Here is a 17,964-nt window from a genome sequence, read left to right on the forward strand (position 1 = left end):
GACTCATGCAGATTAGTGATGGCCACATAAAAATACACAACCAAACAGGACCATGCAAGGAGTCTAATACTTAAGACAATTATGGCCTTATGAGCCCCTCTAAAGAGATAGTTAAATTTATTAGTATGTATCATGAGATTAGGTTGACTTTAGAGACCTGCAAACTCGACCTCAAGGCTTATCCAACAGCTGCACCCACTGAGGACACTCTCAGTTAGTCAGGACCTACTGAGGTCCATCTCCAGCAGCTCCTTCACTTTAAAGTCACACAATGAGAACACCTCACACAGATGCCTCCGCCTTTGTGGAGTGTGAGTGACCTTCACCACTGGAAATCCAACACAGCAAAATGACATGGCCAGCGGAAGAAAATGTGCAGCCAAAATGTTTGCAAGATTAAAAACAACCAACCAAACAACCATGAAACAGAATCAAAGGTCCTTTACTGAATTACTTTTAGGAACCGAATTGTTATAGGGCCACTATTGTAGGGCCACTTGGGGTACAAGTACTTAGGAAAGACCTGATGATGACAGAAAAGAATCAGGTTAGATAGAGAAGTCAACATGTCCTCGTATGCCATCCAGGCACACTGCCCTGTTCATCAGGAACTGACTGCTCACGGGTACCATTTGGGTCCTGAGTCCAGATCCTGTGCAGACAGCCTTACTTCCTCTTAACTAACAAGAATGATACTTTACAGTAGCTTGGTGGCTGGGTACTGCACATATTCACGAATGACAGAGGATGCTGAAGAGGGGGTCTAACTATCCCAGGCCCCAAAGCCAGACAAGTGCCTGCAGCTGAGGGCCCTAGCTGCCTCCCACCTTCAGGAGGATATCACTGTAATGCTCCATGGTTTTCACCCAACTTTTCAGCCAGAATGTTGGCTTTAAAACAGCCTTTAGGCTTAGTACGTGCTGTGTACAGTGTGTGTGTGTGTGTGTGTGTGTGTGTGTGTGTGTGTTTGTGTACTCTCATCATATACACATAAATTACTATAGAATTCTATCTCATGCCTTCACAGTGGCTTAACAGTGCTTCACAGGCCAGTGACAAAGCCCAGTAAGATGGCTATGCCCCACATCCTACTTTCCGAGTAAAATGAGAATAAGAATAAGGTTCTTCAACCGTGAAGTAGCAAGCCATGAGCTGTCACTTCAAGTACCAGCTGTCTTGGGTGACAAACACTAGCCAGTGTGTCAGCCCCATGTGCTGCCCATACAACTTTTAAGACAATGCTGAAAATAGTTGAAATTAAGTCATATAGTGCTGGGTTATTCTCATGTATGACTCGCAAAGAGAGATCAATACACCTGAAAGGAAAAAACAAAAACTTACAGTCTGTTTAAAAACAAAAAACAAGTCTAAAACAAGCTTGTTTCTAATTTAAGTAAAAAAAAAAAACAGAAAACAAAAACAAAATCCAAATCAATCAAAGGAATACAACTTTCCCCCTTATCCACTACAATGCTTCTTTTTCCCCCAAATAAAATGATGGCTAAATTTTCACTAACTTTTTTTTTCTGTAAAAGCCTCTTCTCTGGGAGACACTCACACTGAAATTCTCTCCAGATAAAAATATTCTGAGTATTACTTTGTCATCCAGTAAAGTTCATCTATATTCACAAAAGGCCACAGTGCTAGTGAAGAATCTGGTGAAGTTCAGAGAGCCTGTGGAGAGAGGTAAGCCTCTCTCTTCTACTATTGTGTGTGGCAGGTTTAAGAATTCCTGTTTTTGCTTCTGGGCCCTCCTCCCTCTGTTTCCCAGCCCCTCTAAGTAACTAGGCTGATGTTACATACACGGAAGACCTTGGACATTTGATAATATCAATTGTGCTTGAAAGCTGGCTGCCCAGGCTTGGGAAATAAAGAGTTTGGGAGTTCAATATATAAAGTGTGTGAGTAAAGATGGCCCAACCTTCTCTGGATAACTTGCATACAGTTAGGAACTAAAAACGTGATCTAAGACAGTAACTAATTTGTTAAGAGACATCTAAGAATTCCTTGGACACAGAGGATGACGCATTCTAAGACCTTAGAGGTATTTACCTTACTACAGCTGATGGCTTTAAGAACAGATTTCCTCTGTGGACGGTGGCCGACTTGGGAAAGCCTATTCTCACACAGAATTCCCCTGTAATTTTTTCTAAGAATCTAACTAGGTAACATTTTTAGATTTGGCCACACTAGAATGTTTGGGAGGCCCGCTTAAAGGCACGCTGAGCACACTGTGCAAAAGGAATTCCAAATCAAAGAATTTTCCACATCACTCACATTCAGACTGAGTAATCAATAGTACTTAATTTTTCATTGAAACTAATGATGAAATGTCCTTTGACTAAAGAGGCAGATATCTGAAACAGTGATGGAGGCTAGTGCCAACAAGACTGTAGAAGCGCCCAAGTGGATGTTTTCTTTCAATATAAACAAGGCTCAGGCAGCTGCTGGCCAAGCCTAACACTCTCGGTTCCTATGAAACACATACAAAACTGGTGAATGGGCAGACAGTTCCATTCCACGACCAGGTCTGCTTGTTTGCTTTTAAGGAAAAGGCTTTTGCTCAAAAGAAAAGCTTCGGCTTGCCAACCATGTGCTAATTATTTACATATCCAAAGCACATGTCTGTGAAAGACTGTAGTCCTCTGTCCCCAAGGCAAGCTCTTTGTTCCAGAATTTTCTACATTATCAGTTCTCAACCTGGGGGTCACAGCCCCTCTGAGGGTTGAATGACCCTTTCACAGGGGTCGCCTAAGACTATCCTGCATATCAGATGTTTACATAACAATTCATAACAGTAGCAAAATTTCAGTTATGAAGTAGCAATGAAAATAACCTTATGGCTGGGGGTCACCATGACACGGGGAACTGTATTAAAAGGTCACAGCTGAGAACCACTGCTCTACATAGTTCTTATAAGTCAGATGAGCCATCTTAAAATTTACATAATTTTAGGATATATTATTTTTATAATTTCATTAAAAAGTCTAGACTGAGAGTTTGGTCACGTAACTGCATCTGCCCTCAATACCTGAATACTACAACGACTGCAGTTTTCAGTGGCCACCTCAACCTGAGGAAAGGCACTTCCCCACCAGTGGGTGTACCTGGCTGAACATTTGATTGTGCTAATAAAGCTTGAAACTGTTTCATTCCTTAGGGTAAGTCAAGCAAACTACACTGTCAAAACTCACTAAAACTTGTTATCAGAGTAGAGAAAACTATTGGTTTGGATCAAGAAAGGTTCAAGACTTAATGGATGTAAAGAAAGGAAGAATAATAAAATCCATTTGCCTTTTGAATCTGTTTATTCCTTCCCAAGGGTGGAAAAAAATCAATAATGGAGGCATGATAAAGTTTGTTTGAATCACCAGAGACACTTCCAAACACAAATTGATAAAGGGCCACAGATAGAATACCAACACAGCCACCTACTTTAAAAAGACAAGACACCCTGGGACCCAAATAAAAAGGCCCACAGGCATCTCACAGTCATATCCTAAAACTATCAACACATGAAGTTCTGGGGAGAGGGGCCATTTACAAACAGGAGGTTATTCTCTGAGGAAAAACTCAATGAGTGACAGCTAGCACACAAGGAAACCTGACTGATTAAAATTTCACTAGCTGTCGTGTCGGGCTGGGCGGGCAGCAGCTGTCTTTCTGTACTCCATTTCACCGAAAGGGAGTGAGCAAAAACCCACATGCAGTGAGGCCAGAATCTTCTCTTAGGAGTCTGTTTCTGCAGCTGGAGTCAGGGGACTATCCCATATCAGCATCCTTGGCTTAAACATTCAAGTGGGCTGTGCTAAGTTACACTGCTGTGAAATAAGTCCCCACCACACTTTCTCTTTGTCCACTGCTAATCTGCCCTCAAAAGACATCTTCTACTGTCCCCAGAGTGACAATACTTTTGATCAGAATAGCCTAAATGGAAGCCAACAACAGCAACTTTTATCATATCATGAGGACTAATGATTAGTAAGAACCAAGTATGCCCTTAAGAGACTCAAATGCCTATCCCTCCCAACAGCCTTTTGGCTTCATCTGAGAGTTGTCAGGGATCAAATTTGCAAGCAAAGTTTCAAATCACTTCCAACACCAGCATATTTAGGCACTGACTTGATTTTTAGCAGACTGATTTTAGGAAATGTATTTTTGAAAGTCTTTCATTCAGAAGGAAAACTAAAAAGGGTGTGTGTTAAGCTTGGGATTCCAAAACGGATGGAGCCTATTGACGTCAAGGACCAACAGAAAAGGTATTTTCTGAAATTCGAACCAGCTCCATGGACCGCTACAAAACACTGGGATCCACTGACTCCAACAGGGAGGGACATTCCCTCTTCAGAGGACCCGGCTGCAAAATTACCAAGCCTTCTGGGTTGGCCCGGTCCCTTCTGGGTCACTCAAGCAGGTGCACCTGCGGACTTACCGGAGCGCCAGCTCCAGGGTGTTCAGGGCTCTTGGGGGTCTCCTCTTGGTTCTGGGGAGCTTCTTCAGGTCCCCGAGTTACAAGAATTCGGAAATGCTGCTGCCCCGCATTTTGATCCTGCCTGATCTTGAACATACATCCTGGACTCTGTGGGGACCTCTCTGAATTTGTCCTGCGGATTTCAGGGACCATTCTACTAGCCCGAGGCAATGCCTCTGGGGTTCCTCGGTCTTCAGTGGGGCTCACCCGGCCTGCTCGGGGTTGGGTGGGGTATGATGTGCTCCTCTCCAGCCGAATGCGTGGATACCTTACCAACCTGTCCCCTTTAGTGCCAGTGAAGCCAAAGTTGAAGTCACCTCCCAGCCCCAAAGTGCCTTGGTGGGGTTGTTGCAGCTGAAAGACAAAGCAGCGCTTCCCGGAACTCCCGGAAGCGTCTGGAACATGCTGGAGGGACCAGCGTCTGGGTTCTGCCTGGCCATCCGGGCCGAAGGGCAGCAGCCGCACCTGGCGCACATCGGCACTAGAGGCTCTGTGCTGGATGCGCAGGCCTGGGGTGGCCTCCTCTGTATCCTCAGCCAGGCGGGGACACTGACTACGGTGGTCACAAGTGCCGTTGATCAGGGTCCCTGGGTCCCAGGCTGCCCTTGGAGGGGAGCTTCCAGGAGTATCCACTGGAGAAGGCTCCGATGAGCTGATCTGAGCGGAGACCCTTGTGGCTGCGGCCTGGTCTCCGAGGTCAGCCTGGGCACTCGGGGGCCTGTCCTCAGGGCCCTCGGGTGGCACGCAGCTGTCTGTGGCACCGTCTGCGGCCTTGCGCTGCAGGGAGATCTGCACCGAGGAGCTTCGGGTGGGCCTGGTGTCCACCCCAGACAGGAGCTGTGGTATGAACATGGATGAGCTGCGCTTGAGAGCACCCACGCCCTCTTGCAGGCCGCTGTCCTCCCCAGTGTTCTGGGTGAAGGGGTGCGGGCTGCTTCTCCGTGGCAGCGTGTGGAATGCCATGAAAAAGTCCTCTTCTCTCTCCTGGTCTAGAATCTCAGACTCGGGGGCCGTATTGCTGCGGCCAGAGCCAAAATGAAACCGAAGCCGATGGGCCATGGTGACCAGGGGGGCCAGGAGGGAGAGGGCAAGCGACAACACTCCCAGCAATGCCAGAAGTCAAAACCCAAAGACACCAACTCCAAGAAAAAGTGTCCCATCTGCCAAACCGTTAGCACGGCGGCACCAAGAGCGACAGATAGCAGAAATAGCCCAAGTGGCAAGAAGCATTCCAGGCATGATTGGATAGGAGCAAAAAGCTCTCATCTACTCTGTGACAGAGGGTAGGATGGCCAGAGACACATGACCGCCTGCTCCCCCTCCAATGCCAGCTTCTGGACTTAGTGAAGTTTCCCCTCTCTTGCTGTTTTCCCCCCCTCTGAAGAGCAAGAGCCTGAAACAGCACCTTCCCAGCTGCTGCTGTTGTGTCAGAAAGGGGCGGCCCAGCAGGGAGCTCCGGCAGCTGACTGAGGCAGCAAATACACTCACAGCCATGCCGCTGTAAATCTGACCCATCAAGCTCACAGGGCTAGCAGGGCTTTTCCCAACTACTGAGAGCACTAGGTCTCTCTCTCTCTCTCTTACTGATGCCAGGGACCCTGCACTAAGCACAGACACTCCAAGGTATGTCCTCCACCTCTGCACCACACCAAAGAATAAGTAAAATACAGCTTGGTTGCAAGGCGAGCCTTCTCAAGCATCAAATGTTATGTTACTGTTATGATATCACTACACTACCACGAGGGAATGCAGAGTAATAAAATGTACTATAAATACGATTTACACACCCTACGGAATTAGTGTCCCTTTAATGGGAAATAATTAGACCATGATCTACAAGTAACAAAATAGCCAAGTGAAGGCACAGGGGGGCACAACACTGCACAGCTAGCTGTGAACCTGGTCCAGCTCTTGCTACTTACTATAAACATTCTTCATTAAAAGAGGGTGTGTGCGTCACATACAACAGGATTGCCAGACAGCAGTTAACAGAGAAAAGAAGCTCACCTGGAGAAAACAATCTCTCTCACATATCACACACACACACACACACACACACACACACACACACACACACACACACGGGGGAAGGGGGGAGAGAATTGAAGAGCAGTGTGTATGTGGACTTTGTAGTTGTTTAACTTAAATATCATACAGAAGAAATGCCTGGAGCTGTTTTCCGGGGAGAACTCAGCAGGGATACCACAGTTGTGCCACAAACCTAGAATCTTGCTGTCTGCAAGGAGCCAGAAAAAAACCTGAGAACTAAAAGTGTATGTCCAAAAAACTGTCATCGGAGATCCATAATGAACCTGGAAATATTCTCTGCATTTTAAATATATTCTTTCCTATGATCCAGAAACACCAGTTCCTCAACAAAGAGATTTATTTAGGCAGGACTTAAAAAAAAATAGGGGGCAAAATACCAGGCTGCAGAGAGTGACAAAAACTTATTTTAAAATCTACAAAGCATGTCTTTGTTAACTACACTGGAGCAGAGGGTGTGGTGGATTAACCCTGTGTTTACACACACACACACACACACACACACACACACACACACACACACACACGAACTTGTTTCCTAAAAGCACAGTTTTGAATTGCAAAAAATAACCTCGGTGAGACCTAGACTCCCATCTAGTCAGCTCAATGCCAGAACTTCCAAGTAGACTCCAGTCACGTATTGTCTTCACCGGATTAACAGCCAACAAAGAAAAAAAGCCACCATCCCGCACCACTGGCATTCTATGCATAGTAGCTGCACAGCAGACAGCCTGGGGCAAGGCAAAGCATAACATGTAAAACATGACAGCTCATAGCTTTTTAAACAAAAATACTTTGTATTCAAAGCCCCCTTTTAGTTTGGAAAAATAGTTCTTACCCACGGCAAGGTCACTCAACTGCAATCATTATTTTAAATAACACAAATGGGAAATCCAATACTTTTTAAACAGTCAATTTCTCTTAGTAGAAGAGCATTAAGAGGTACTTTCTCATCAAGTTTGACCATTGTTTCATTTTAAAATGACTTTCCTCCCTGAATCAGAAGGTAAGTATCAGACTGTGGAGGCTCTGTCCCTGCAGAGACTTACTGCTTGCGCTATTTCAATGAACGTCACTAGTTCAGTTACAAACTCTTGCTAGATGAGAGTATGAGAGACAGGGACTACACTGAGCAACTCACAGGGGAGTTACTCAGTGCCCCTAGTGACCCCTCCCCCCATCAAGACACAGTCCATTTCAACAAAGCCACCATGATCCCATATTTACAACTGGAAAGATGCTAGGCTGGGAGGTGCAATCTGCTAGTTTTCCATTCGGGAGACGAAAGCCAAACACATCAGATTACATCCACCTAAAAATTCTTTATTAAGGGTAGAGGTTCTGGCTATTCCCCAGCATAGCCTGACATTGAGATGATCAGGTGTTTGACACTGTGTGTCCCCTGACTGGCATTTAATCACATTCAGACCCTGAAGCAGAGTTGTTTCATCTCTAATAACAAGGGAGTACCTAACTTTGTCTCAAGAATCCTCTTGATGATAATTCCTGTCAACCTCAGGCTATTCTACAATTTGTGGCGTTTCAATTGAATTCAGCAGAAAGATGAGTTCATGAATACACATTCCTTTCAGGCAGGGCATTAAATAAGAGTATAATCGGTCAAGTGCCCTGAAGTTTATTCCCATTTCTGAGTGTGCTTTCAAGACTTACACATAACTTGATCGGGTTCATTTTCAAAGCTGGAACACTTGGCTCATGAGAATTTGATGTAAGCATTCTAGTTACTTAGGAAAACAAAACACTGGGCTGGCGAGATGTCTCAGCCGACAGAGGTACATGCAAACCAAGACACCTATGTCCCCCGAACTTACATAAAGGTGGAGGGAGAAAACCAACCTTACAAAGCTGTCCTCTGACCACCACATTAGTACTGTATATTCTATGTCAATTACATATGTATTATAAAAATGTTTCTTATATCAGCTATCTTCAAGCATGTCTTTAGGATTTCTTATTTTGCTTTTGGTGGGTTTTATTTCATGTATGGGTTTGTTCTTTTACAGAATGGGGAATGGAACCTCACACATGTCAGGCAAGTACTCTACCACTGAGCAATGCCTCCCAGCCCTTATTCTAGTTTTTTGAAGTTACTTTCTAAGATTTTTTTTTTCTTGAGAAGGGACCACTGTTTGATTTCAACTGCTAAGGAGATGTGCTCTAACTATACACTGCTAATTAGATTTTTGTTTCCCCAGAGACAATCAACATGGAGTTGTTGGTGAACTCACTGTGTGACTGTAAGACTGAGGAATATTTTACAATGGCTGTGAGGCTTGGTTACAGGATTGATGGCACCCTTACAGATGCACCTTCCCACCTGTGTTCCCTAAACAAAGCATAATAATAAGGTATTTGGGATGAGGCTATCATAGGTGTCTTTTATTACTATTAACTATAAAAAATACACACATACCCAAATAAATATTCTGTCCTAGCAACACAAAAATATTTGCCGGAATTGAGAAGTCGAATAGTGAGACAAAAGCAGTCTTCTTTGGGGGCACGCACACCACTGTGAGTGACCCAAAGGACCTCAAAGCACTACTAGAAAAAATCAGTTTTTAAGAAAGAAAGCAAAACTCAAAACCAAGGACTTACCAATCTGTTCTCATCAAATACTTCAAATAGGAGCCTGTGATTAGATGGATTTACCTAAAAGGGACAGAAACCACATTTCAAAAATCAACAGGTATCACTTTGAATTTGCTCTAAGAGACAAGAAGAATTAGGGATGATTTCTAGCACTCTGGATTCCACTGTATATCAATGACTACCCTGCTTATCCACTATTATTCTACCCCGAATATCTAGGCATACCAGAAAAAGACAATACCTTTATTGCTGTTTCTTAACAGTCTTAAAGGAATCCCAATCTGTTCTACAAAGGTATCCTCGTATCTGTAGATTAAGGTCTTATGCTCACTGGCCTAAAGATGGCAATGATGAACATGCAAACAGCTATATACCACCGTGCCATACCTCCAACTATTATTTCCTGAACTACTAACACTATAGTGCCTTATTTAATTCTCCCAACAACCCAGCAGTGTGTAACTATCATTTCATTTTCACACAGAAATCACTGAGACCAAGTGGGTGAAGCAATTTGCCCAGGAGCCCACAAGCCAGTATGTTGAGCAACCAGGACTTGCTCTGGGTTAGTGCAAAGCCACAGCCCTGGAGGTTGTCAGTGTTTGTTGTTTCTTTCTCTTTACCTTAACTCACCCAAATAACCTATATTTCATCATGTGGACTCAGGTGCCACTGACTAACTAGCAATCCTGCCAGGCACGGCATCAGGTATGGCTATTTACACTCTCGTCTGTCAACCAGGGAAGAAACATCTACATTGAAATGACTTTTCTTTCTTACTCTGGGGAAAAGGAATCCAAGAGATTGCGAATGTTTGGTGTCCTCAAGTTCCCAAAGGCTGTGAGTGGTAATGACAGGCATGTGAGTTGGGTCTAATGTTAGGTTTGGGCTCCTAATGGAACATGGAATAAAATTATATTTGATTGTAGCACGGAGAGTTCATGTGCTCAACTAGAGCTCCTGGCCCTGTGTTTGCAGACAGTTTTGCAACAGAACAAGCAGATGGATGACTGTCTGTCCACCAATTCTGCAAAGGGTCTCACACCTATCAAAAATGCATCAACAGTCTATAGTAGGAACAGGCACATAAGAGGCATTCAATAAGAAATTGTGCAGGGAATAAAACAAAGATCTTTTTAAAGGAGAAAAACAGAAACAGAAATATGCCTACAGGTAAGCGTTATTGAAAAAGTTTTTTATATAATAAAATCCATGCAATGTGGTTCAAATGGAAGGAGAGCAAATAATTTAGCTTCACAAGAAATCTGCTTTCTGTACTAGGGCATAAATAAAGATCCAGTAACTCTTCTCAGCCCCAACAGCTTTTCAGTCCTTCACGAAGTTATCTAAACTATATCTGGTAGAGGCTGAACATGGGATCTACCAAGTGTTAAAGGCTCAGAGTGCTATTCCAGCTCTGAACATAACAGAAAACAGATGCAGGGTAAGTCATCCAAGTTCTCAGAACAGAAAATCCAATCATGGCTGAAAGGAAGAAGGCAGGACAGGGGCCATGGGCTCTACTGGCCCTGTGGTTCTTAGTATACAGTCCCAAGAAGGCCTAAGCTGGAACAGTTTGGATATGAGTCTTTTTAGCATCACAGGTGTACAGACAATGCCAGTTTTCATTTTTAAAAGGAAAAGGCCTTCTTCTTCTCTTCCAATTAGATGGCTGAGGGACTTAATACTTCCAAATATTTGCTGGCAAATACCAGTAAGCACCATTCTCCATTAATTCACAGAAATCCCTTCAGTATCCAGCTGTTCTAAACGGGGTGTTGGAGGCTGAGGGAATGTTCTTCCATTCGGTGGTACTGAAAGTAATTGCATATATTAGCTGTCTGAATTAGAAATCTTTCCCCTCTAACCAGAACATAACTGGTAGTTTTCTGTCTTTTGTGAAGAGGCAGTGTTGGAGATCAAACAGGGTTTCTAGAATGCTGGGCAAGTACTCTACCACTGAACTACTCCTGTCCTCATCCCTGGTAATTTATGTTTCCTTTTAATTATCTCTCTACTCTGGATGAGCAATTCATAATCCATATCACATAGAAATCATTCAACTATTGTTTTTAAATTGCATTGTCTTTTTGCCTTTTTCTTCAAATTTTATTTTTTAAAGGTTGTAAGACAAACAAACCCACAACTCAAGTTAACTAGATTTATTTTCTTCTTATTTTTAAAGAAAAGTTTGAGTTAAAAAAAATAACATGATATCCTGTCGACCATTTTTATTTCTCGTCTACAGTTTCAAATGAAACCTCCACGGATTTTCAAAAATTTGGGACACATTCCAAGTCTACCTAACCCGAACATTTCCTGTCTTAAGAGAAATTTCTTACTTAAAACGCTATCTAGTTTTCTTTCCATGAGTCTATTTTGATATATCAATCTGGATATCAATAATAATTATTACAAAACGAAAGAAACACTTACTCTAAAATAAAACTCTTCGTTCCACTTCGGGTTCAGCGTCTGGAAGAGAGATTATTCTGTGACTTCAGCTGTGCTGGAACTGACACTTAACCAATATAATACAAACTCTTCACATTTGTGCAAACATTCTCCTCATAAAAGCAATTTTCAAAATGACAATAAAAGCAACATTTAGTCAATTATTTGACACTCTTCTAAAAACCCAAAATGGATGGTGAGGCACTATATGAAACTCATGATTCATGACTATGAAACCATAAATTGCATGCGCTTACCCAAAGGAAAAATGCTGGAACTTACTGACAGACAGCCACAGAGACAAAAACCCCCTTCAAAGAATGACATTAAAAACGATTTCATCTGTCAAGAAGGAAGTAAACTTTGTTGGCTCCCATCTACCTGCTACAAGTGTGTGTTCAAGTAGGTGAGGCTGAAAGCTTATTTCTTATGTCAACATTGACATTTGAAGAGTATTTTCATAAAGAACAATATTGAGGAGATTTCTAACATACATACACACACACACACACACACACACACACACACACACACACACACGCATGCACGCACACACGCGCGCGCTCCCAATCATTATAACTAAAAGATTTTTTTCTTCTTCCCTAAGTAGTCATTCAAAAGATCTTCATTCGTGAAACATTCATCTAAAATATACATACTGCAAGAATACAGCAACAAGACTTCAGTGCTCAGCTCCAACAAAACATCCTTCTAAATTAACATGAACTCACCCCCCACACACACACACAATTTGTACAGGCATAAAAGTCAAATTAACACAACTTGTAAAAACTACCTATAAAATTCTGAAAATGAAAAGTTAGTTCATAAATACATTTACCTTTTAACAGAAGAAAGAGAAAAATCCAGCACAGTATGCCACACATGTAAAACAACACTGTGACAATGATCAATTGACATTGATTTAAAAAAAAAAAAACACCACCAACAAAGAAAATGGCACTTTTCCCACCCCCAACTCCAGAGAACCCCATCCTAAATGACCACACTCTGGGGCATGAGTAGGAATGAAATGGAACTGGGGGTGGCAAATGCTCCCCTCCCGAATTGGAAGACAGCTACATGGCATGAAGCAGAAGGTGCTGCCAGGCAGGCAAGGGACAAAAGGAAACCACAAAGCAAATGGAGTGGGGACACAGGTAAAAGAATCCTGAGCTCCCCCACAAACACAATACAGTACAGTACAACACAGCACAGCACAGCACAACACAGCAATACTAACCAGGAGGCTGGCTTCGAGAATGGAGACACTCCCTCCAGCTGGCGAAGGGAGGGAGAAACAGGGCTGCCACTCCAAATGAAAGACATTGTGATACCCTAGTCACCGGCATGGATCCTTGGCTCTAGTCCAGCAGGGGACCAGGCCCCCTGATTGCTGTTCCGACTAGGTGCCCCAGCTTCTCTGTGAACAGAACAAGTGCCAGCGCCTAACACTGGGAACAATGGCCTCCGTCCTCAGTGGCAGCCTCCCACTAATCTCTACACTGGCTTCTGTTTGCAAACAGATTTCATTGCTGGTTTCAATGCCAGGTGAAGGACACTGCATTACTGTTCCCTACACAAAATGACCTGATTGTGCCATAGATCTGAAGTGTCTCCATAGCAGCAGGAAGTATGCAATCTTTTTAAAGCAATCATGGAATCAGGAAAACGCTTTGCAAAGTGATAAGACTATCTAATAGACTCAAAGAAACAGCATGGGTGTGTGTTTGTTGGGGGTAGGGGGGATAATAGTAACTCACAAACAAGTCTAAAACATAAATATAGTATTCTTGGTAGAAAACATGCAACTTTAACAAAGCCCCACTCCCATCCCCGCCCCGGACAAGACACACAGATGAAGTATTCCTGTGTATGTATGTATGTATACATGTATGTACATATATATATACACACATATATATGAACAAAAGCATAGGGGTGAGTGAATTTAGACATTATTATTATTATTATGGGGCTGAGATGGCTCAGTCAGTAAAATGCTTGCTGCGAAAGCAAGAAGAGCTAAGTGTTAGTCCCAGCACCAATGTAAACAGAGGGCAGAGCAGTTCACAGCACCTGTCATGTCAGCACTGGCAGAGACAGAGGCAGAGGCAGAAGCAGAGGCAGAGGCAGAGGCAGAGAGGCAGAGAGGCAGAGGCAGAGAGGCAGAGGCAGAGAGGCAGAGGCAGAGAGGCAGAGGCAGAGAGGCAGAGAGAGAGGCAGAGAGAGAGGCAGAGAGAGGCAGAGAGCAGAGAGAGAGGCAGAGGCAGAGGCAGAGGCAGAGGCAGAGAGGCAGAGGCAGAGGCAGAGGCAGAGGCAGAGGCAGAGGCAGAGGCCGGGGATCTTGGGGCCAACTGACTTACACATTTACTTAAGTCATCAAGATTCAGTTTGGTGACAAACCTTGCCTCAAAATACAGGGGATGAATGATTAAAGAAGACACTTGATTTTTGCTTCTGGCCTCCACATATATATGCTTATTTCTCCCTTCACATGAATAAACACAACACACACAAACAACAGGAAAAGACACATGTATACATGTATAACTTTATTGCGAATACATTCCGTATATTTTCATGTGACTAAGCATTTTGCTTCCTCGGGTACCAGTAACTTCACAAATCAAACCATTCCTCTTTTGCCTGCCAAGTCCAACATCCGTTTCATTAAATAAACTTTAAATCATTAAGTAACCAGAATAATTTATTTGTTTGGTTATATGTGTTATAAGGAAAAAACATACCTCTATACACATAACTCAAGTAAAACATGGAAAAGTTTTGGGGCATGGGCAAGTTTTAGACGTAATACTTAAAAATATTGCTATCTTATTCTTAAAACATAAACTTCTACAAAGCCGAAATATAAAATATAATTGGGTTAAATTACAAATTAGATGAATTTCATAAAAGTTGGCCAACCTACCTTTTTAATTGTCTTTGTCTGAACCAGAGCAAGTTCTCTATTCTCATCTGCTACATACAATGACAGCTTCACGTATGGGTCACTGCAAAGAAATAGCTCAGATTTAATGGCACTATACTTTTTCATTAAAAACAAACAAGCAAACAAAAGCAGCAAAACAGAGTGAAAATGCAAGCACTAGGTAATGCACCAGCTCATATTTAAGTCCAAACACTAAGCAGCCTATTTTGATAAATGTTCCTGTCAAACAGAGCCCAGATGAAATAATACAGAAACACAAAGAAACCGGTGTTCTAACTTTAAAGATGATCTTTCCAATAATCAACTCAAAACAATTAAAGCTGTCATATCTTTCAGACTTTTGACAGATCTTCTGAGAGATTATTAGGATTAATATAATAATACTACTATTTTCAGAGAGAATACTATTTTATTTGTTCCCACAAATGAAAACCTATCAAGAAAATGTTAATTTCGGCAGCCCGAAGAATGGGAAAAGATATTCACCAACCCTACATCTGACAGAGGGCTGATTTCCAAAATATACAAAGAACTCAAAACTAGTCAACAAAACACCAAATAATCCAATTAAAAAGTGGGGTACAGAACTAAATAGAGAATTCTTAATAGAGGAATCTAAAATGGCTGAAAGACACACAAGAAAGTGCTCAACATCCTTAGCCATCAGGGAAATGCAAACCAAAACAACTCTGAAGAAAATGTTAAGTTTACAGCCCATTCATATTCCCATTTCTACTATGTGGGTAAAATATTTTCTTCTAGTGTAGATAAAACAATGATTATTCACCTAAAGCATGACAAATAAAATAAACCAACACTTCAAAACTAAAGAGTGAAGCCTAGAAAATTCAATGGTCACACAAAAAGATAGATTCTTAGACAAAGTCTAAATTAAATGTTCAGTTTCCTGACTGCAAGTCCCTGTGCATACTACACAGTCTTTACCTTGAGAAACTGGCTCCTCCAGCAAGCTATGTAGTGAAAAGGGTGCCTGATGCAGACTGTCTACTGACAGTGCCAAGATCCTCGAGTGTTTCTAACCCAAAGGCTCAAAATTAGTCAAGTATTCACTCTTGAAAAATTGGGGTGGGGACAGTCAGATGGCTCAGCCAGTAAAGTACATGCTGTGTAAGTCTAAGCACCCGGTACCCACATACGGGTGGAAGGAGAAAGCTGATCTGCAAAGTTATCTTTTGATCCCCACAGGCATCCTTCCACACATCTCTCTCTCATTCTCTCTCTCTCATTCTCTCTCTCTCTCTCTCTCTCTCTCTCTCTCTCTCTCTCACACACACACACACACACACACACACACACACACACACTCACACACACAAAGATAACCTGTATGCCGGGATTTCTTATCTGTTACTCCCCAGAACCCAGAAAACACAAAACTTCTCTTATATATTCACCTTCCCTGTTTTACTTTATTTAATTATCAACACCTGCTGATTTATGGCTATCACTTTATTGTGCCTGTACCAGTTTCAAGCCAGTTTGAGGGAGATGTTCTTCAGATGGTCAGAGTGATGTACTAAAAAATCCCTAGAATTTACAAGAAATTTGAGGCCTGATGATGGCGAGAGACCCGGTCTTAGAAAGACCCCAACACACAACAGAGCTATCCTTAAGTGGCTATCCCAACGACAATTAAGCCTTATTTTACAACTTCCAGGGTGTTCCCAAAGATTCCCAAAGTACAGAAAATACTTCAAGATGCTAAAAGTACAATAATTCCCATTTGGTATCTCCAACAATAAGTATATGTCATGAGCCCTTTATAAAAGGCTAGCTGTAAGAAGACTACAGTCAAGATACCAACACACAAAGCACAGGGCTGGCAGATGCTTCAGTGGGCAAAGTGCTTGCTGTGCAAGCATGAGGACCTGAGTTCGAATCCCTAGTACCCAGATAATAGTCGAGTACAGAGAGGCACATCTGGGTGGCAGAGACAGATCTTTCTCAGCTCACTGGCCAGCCAGCATAAACAAATCACCTTCCTCCTATTAATTACAATAATATGTATTATTAATACTATTAATAGTATTATACCATAATACTAATAATAAAAGTCAAGAAGCAAATTGAGGACGACAATGTGGTTCTCTCATCCCTATACACACCTGAAGGGGACAATTGCACCCACAAACCTGAACATCCACCCCCACACACACACCCACCCACTACCAACACACACAAAAATCAAAAGTCTGTAAACTATTACTATACAGAAAAAAGATATTCATCAATCTTATCTTTGTTCATAAAATAGAAAGCTCGCCTTGGGGAAGGAACATTTAACTAGATAAATCCACTTCTTACCAGGACAAACAGCCACCAAGAGCCAGCACCTACCACATGAACAGGGCCCCAAGCACACACCTTCCCTTGGAGGTCTCTGGTCTGCAGTGTGGATCAAATTTGCCTTTCTAGTCAGTAATGCTCCCTTAGCCTATCAGACTCTCTGAGAGGAGAGGGTGGTTAAAATATAGATTGCTGGGCCCCAAGGCCCAAGCGAAACTCAGGTAGCCTGAGGAGGTATCTCATTAGTTAAATTTCTAGAAAATTCTCAGATGCAGGAAGCCGGCTTAGAAAACCAATGTTCTCAGTAGCATTTTCCAGGAGTAGACTTTATTTCCTTTCTTCTAGTCACCAATCTATTGCTCTGAAAGCCCACCATGCCTGAATTCAATCTTGAGAACAGGCTTCTGGTGTAGCATAAGTGAGTGTAAACTCTCACACATAACCCCCACATTACACAGAACATCATATACTCTGCTGTTTTTAGATTTTATGTCCCTCTGCTATCACAATTGCTGGCTACTCTGTAACTAACTACAAGAGTAAGTAGCTGAGCCTCACCTTAATAGAATGTCCACATTCTTCCCATGCTGATTTATTTACCTTGGGTTGTACACACACACACACACACACACACACACACACACACACACACACAACAGAGAGAGAGAGAGAGAGAGAGAGAGAGAGAGAGAGAGAGAGAGAGAGTTTGTGGGTGGGGTCTTCAGCTGTAACGAGGAAGGTACGCCTGCCTATGGACTGACTGGAGTGCTCAAGGTGTAATAGTCCCTATGAAATATTGACCAAGGAACTTCCGGGTACACAATTTGGTATTAAAAGAGCTAAAGGTCAAGGGGCTGGAGCAGGCTAAAGGTGAGTGTGGTACGATTCCAAGGCTGGGGAAAAGAATTAACTCTTCTACATGGCTCTGGGTGTGTCCCTTCCTTTTCTGCTGGGGTTTAACCACACTCAACTTGTGGAATGGCAATTCCTAACTCACAGGGTTATAGAGCAATCACAGACCAATAGCAGACAGCACAGTGCCCCTGTAAACAGTGCTTCTTTTCCTTGCTATCTAAGGAGACACCTGGGGTTCTCTGGTTGCTTCTTTCTATTTCTCATG

At 42.7% G+C, this 17,964-nt stretch overlaps 1 protein-coding gene across 2 annotated transcripts in view; it reads right to left on the minus strand.

The window, feature by feature from the left end:
• Nedd4l (NEDD4 like E3 ubiquitin protein ligase) overlaps positions 1–17,964 on the minus strand; it is a 324,233-nt gene that overhangs the window by 116,912 nt on the left and 189,357 nt on the right. For both annotated transcript variants that reach the window (XM_027402751.2, XM_035440119.1), the window contains 3 exons: positions 14,517–14,598; positions 11,567–11,605; positions 9,137–9,190 (listed from right to left, as the gene is read on the minus strand). In XM_027402751.2, the coding sequence (XP_027258552.1) occupies positions 9,137–9,190; positions 11,567–11,605; positions 14,517–14,598 (175 nt within the window). The remainder of the gene's footprint in view (positions 1–9,136; positions 9,191–11,566; positions 11,606–14,516; positions 14,599–17,964) is intronic.

The sequence above is a fragment of the Cricetulus griseus genome, chromosome 2 (genome assembly GCF_003668045.3).
Source record: "Cricetulus griseus strain 17A/GY chromosome 2, alternate assembly CriGri-PICRH-1.0, whole genome shotgun sequence".
Classification (NCBI taxonomy): domain Eukaryota; kingdom Metazoa; phylum Chordata; class Mammalia; order Rodentia; family Cricetidae; genus Cricetulus; species Cricetulus griseus.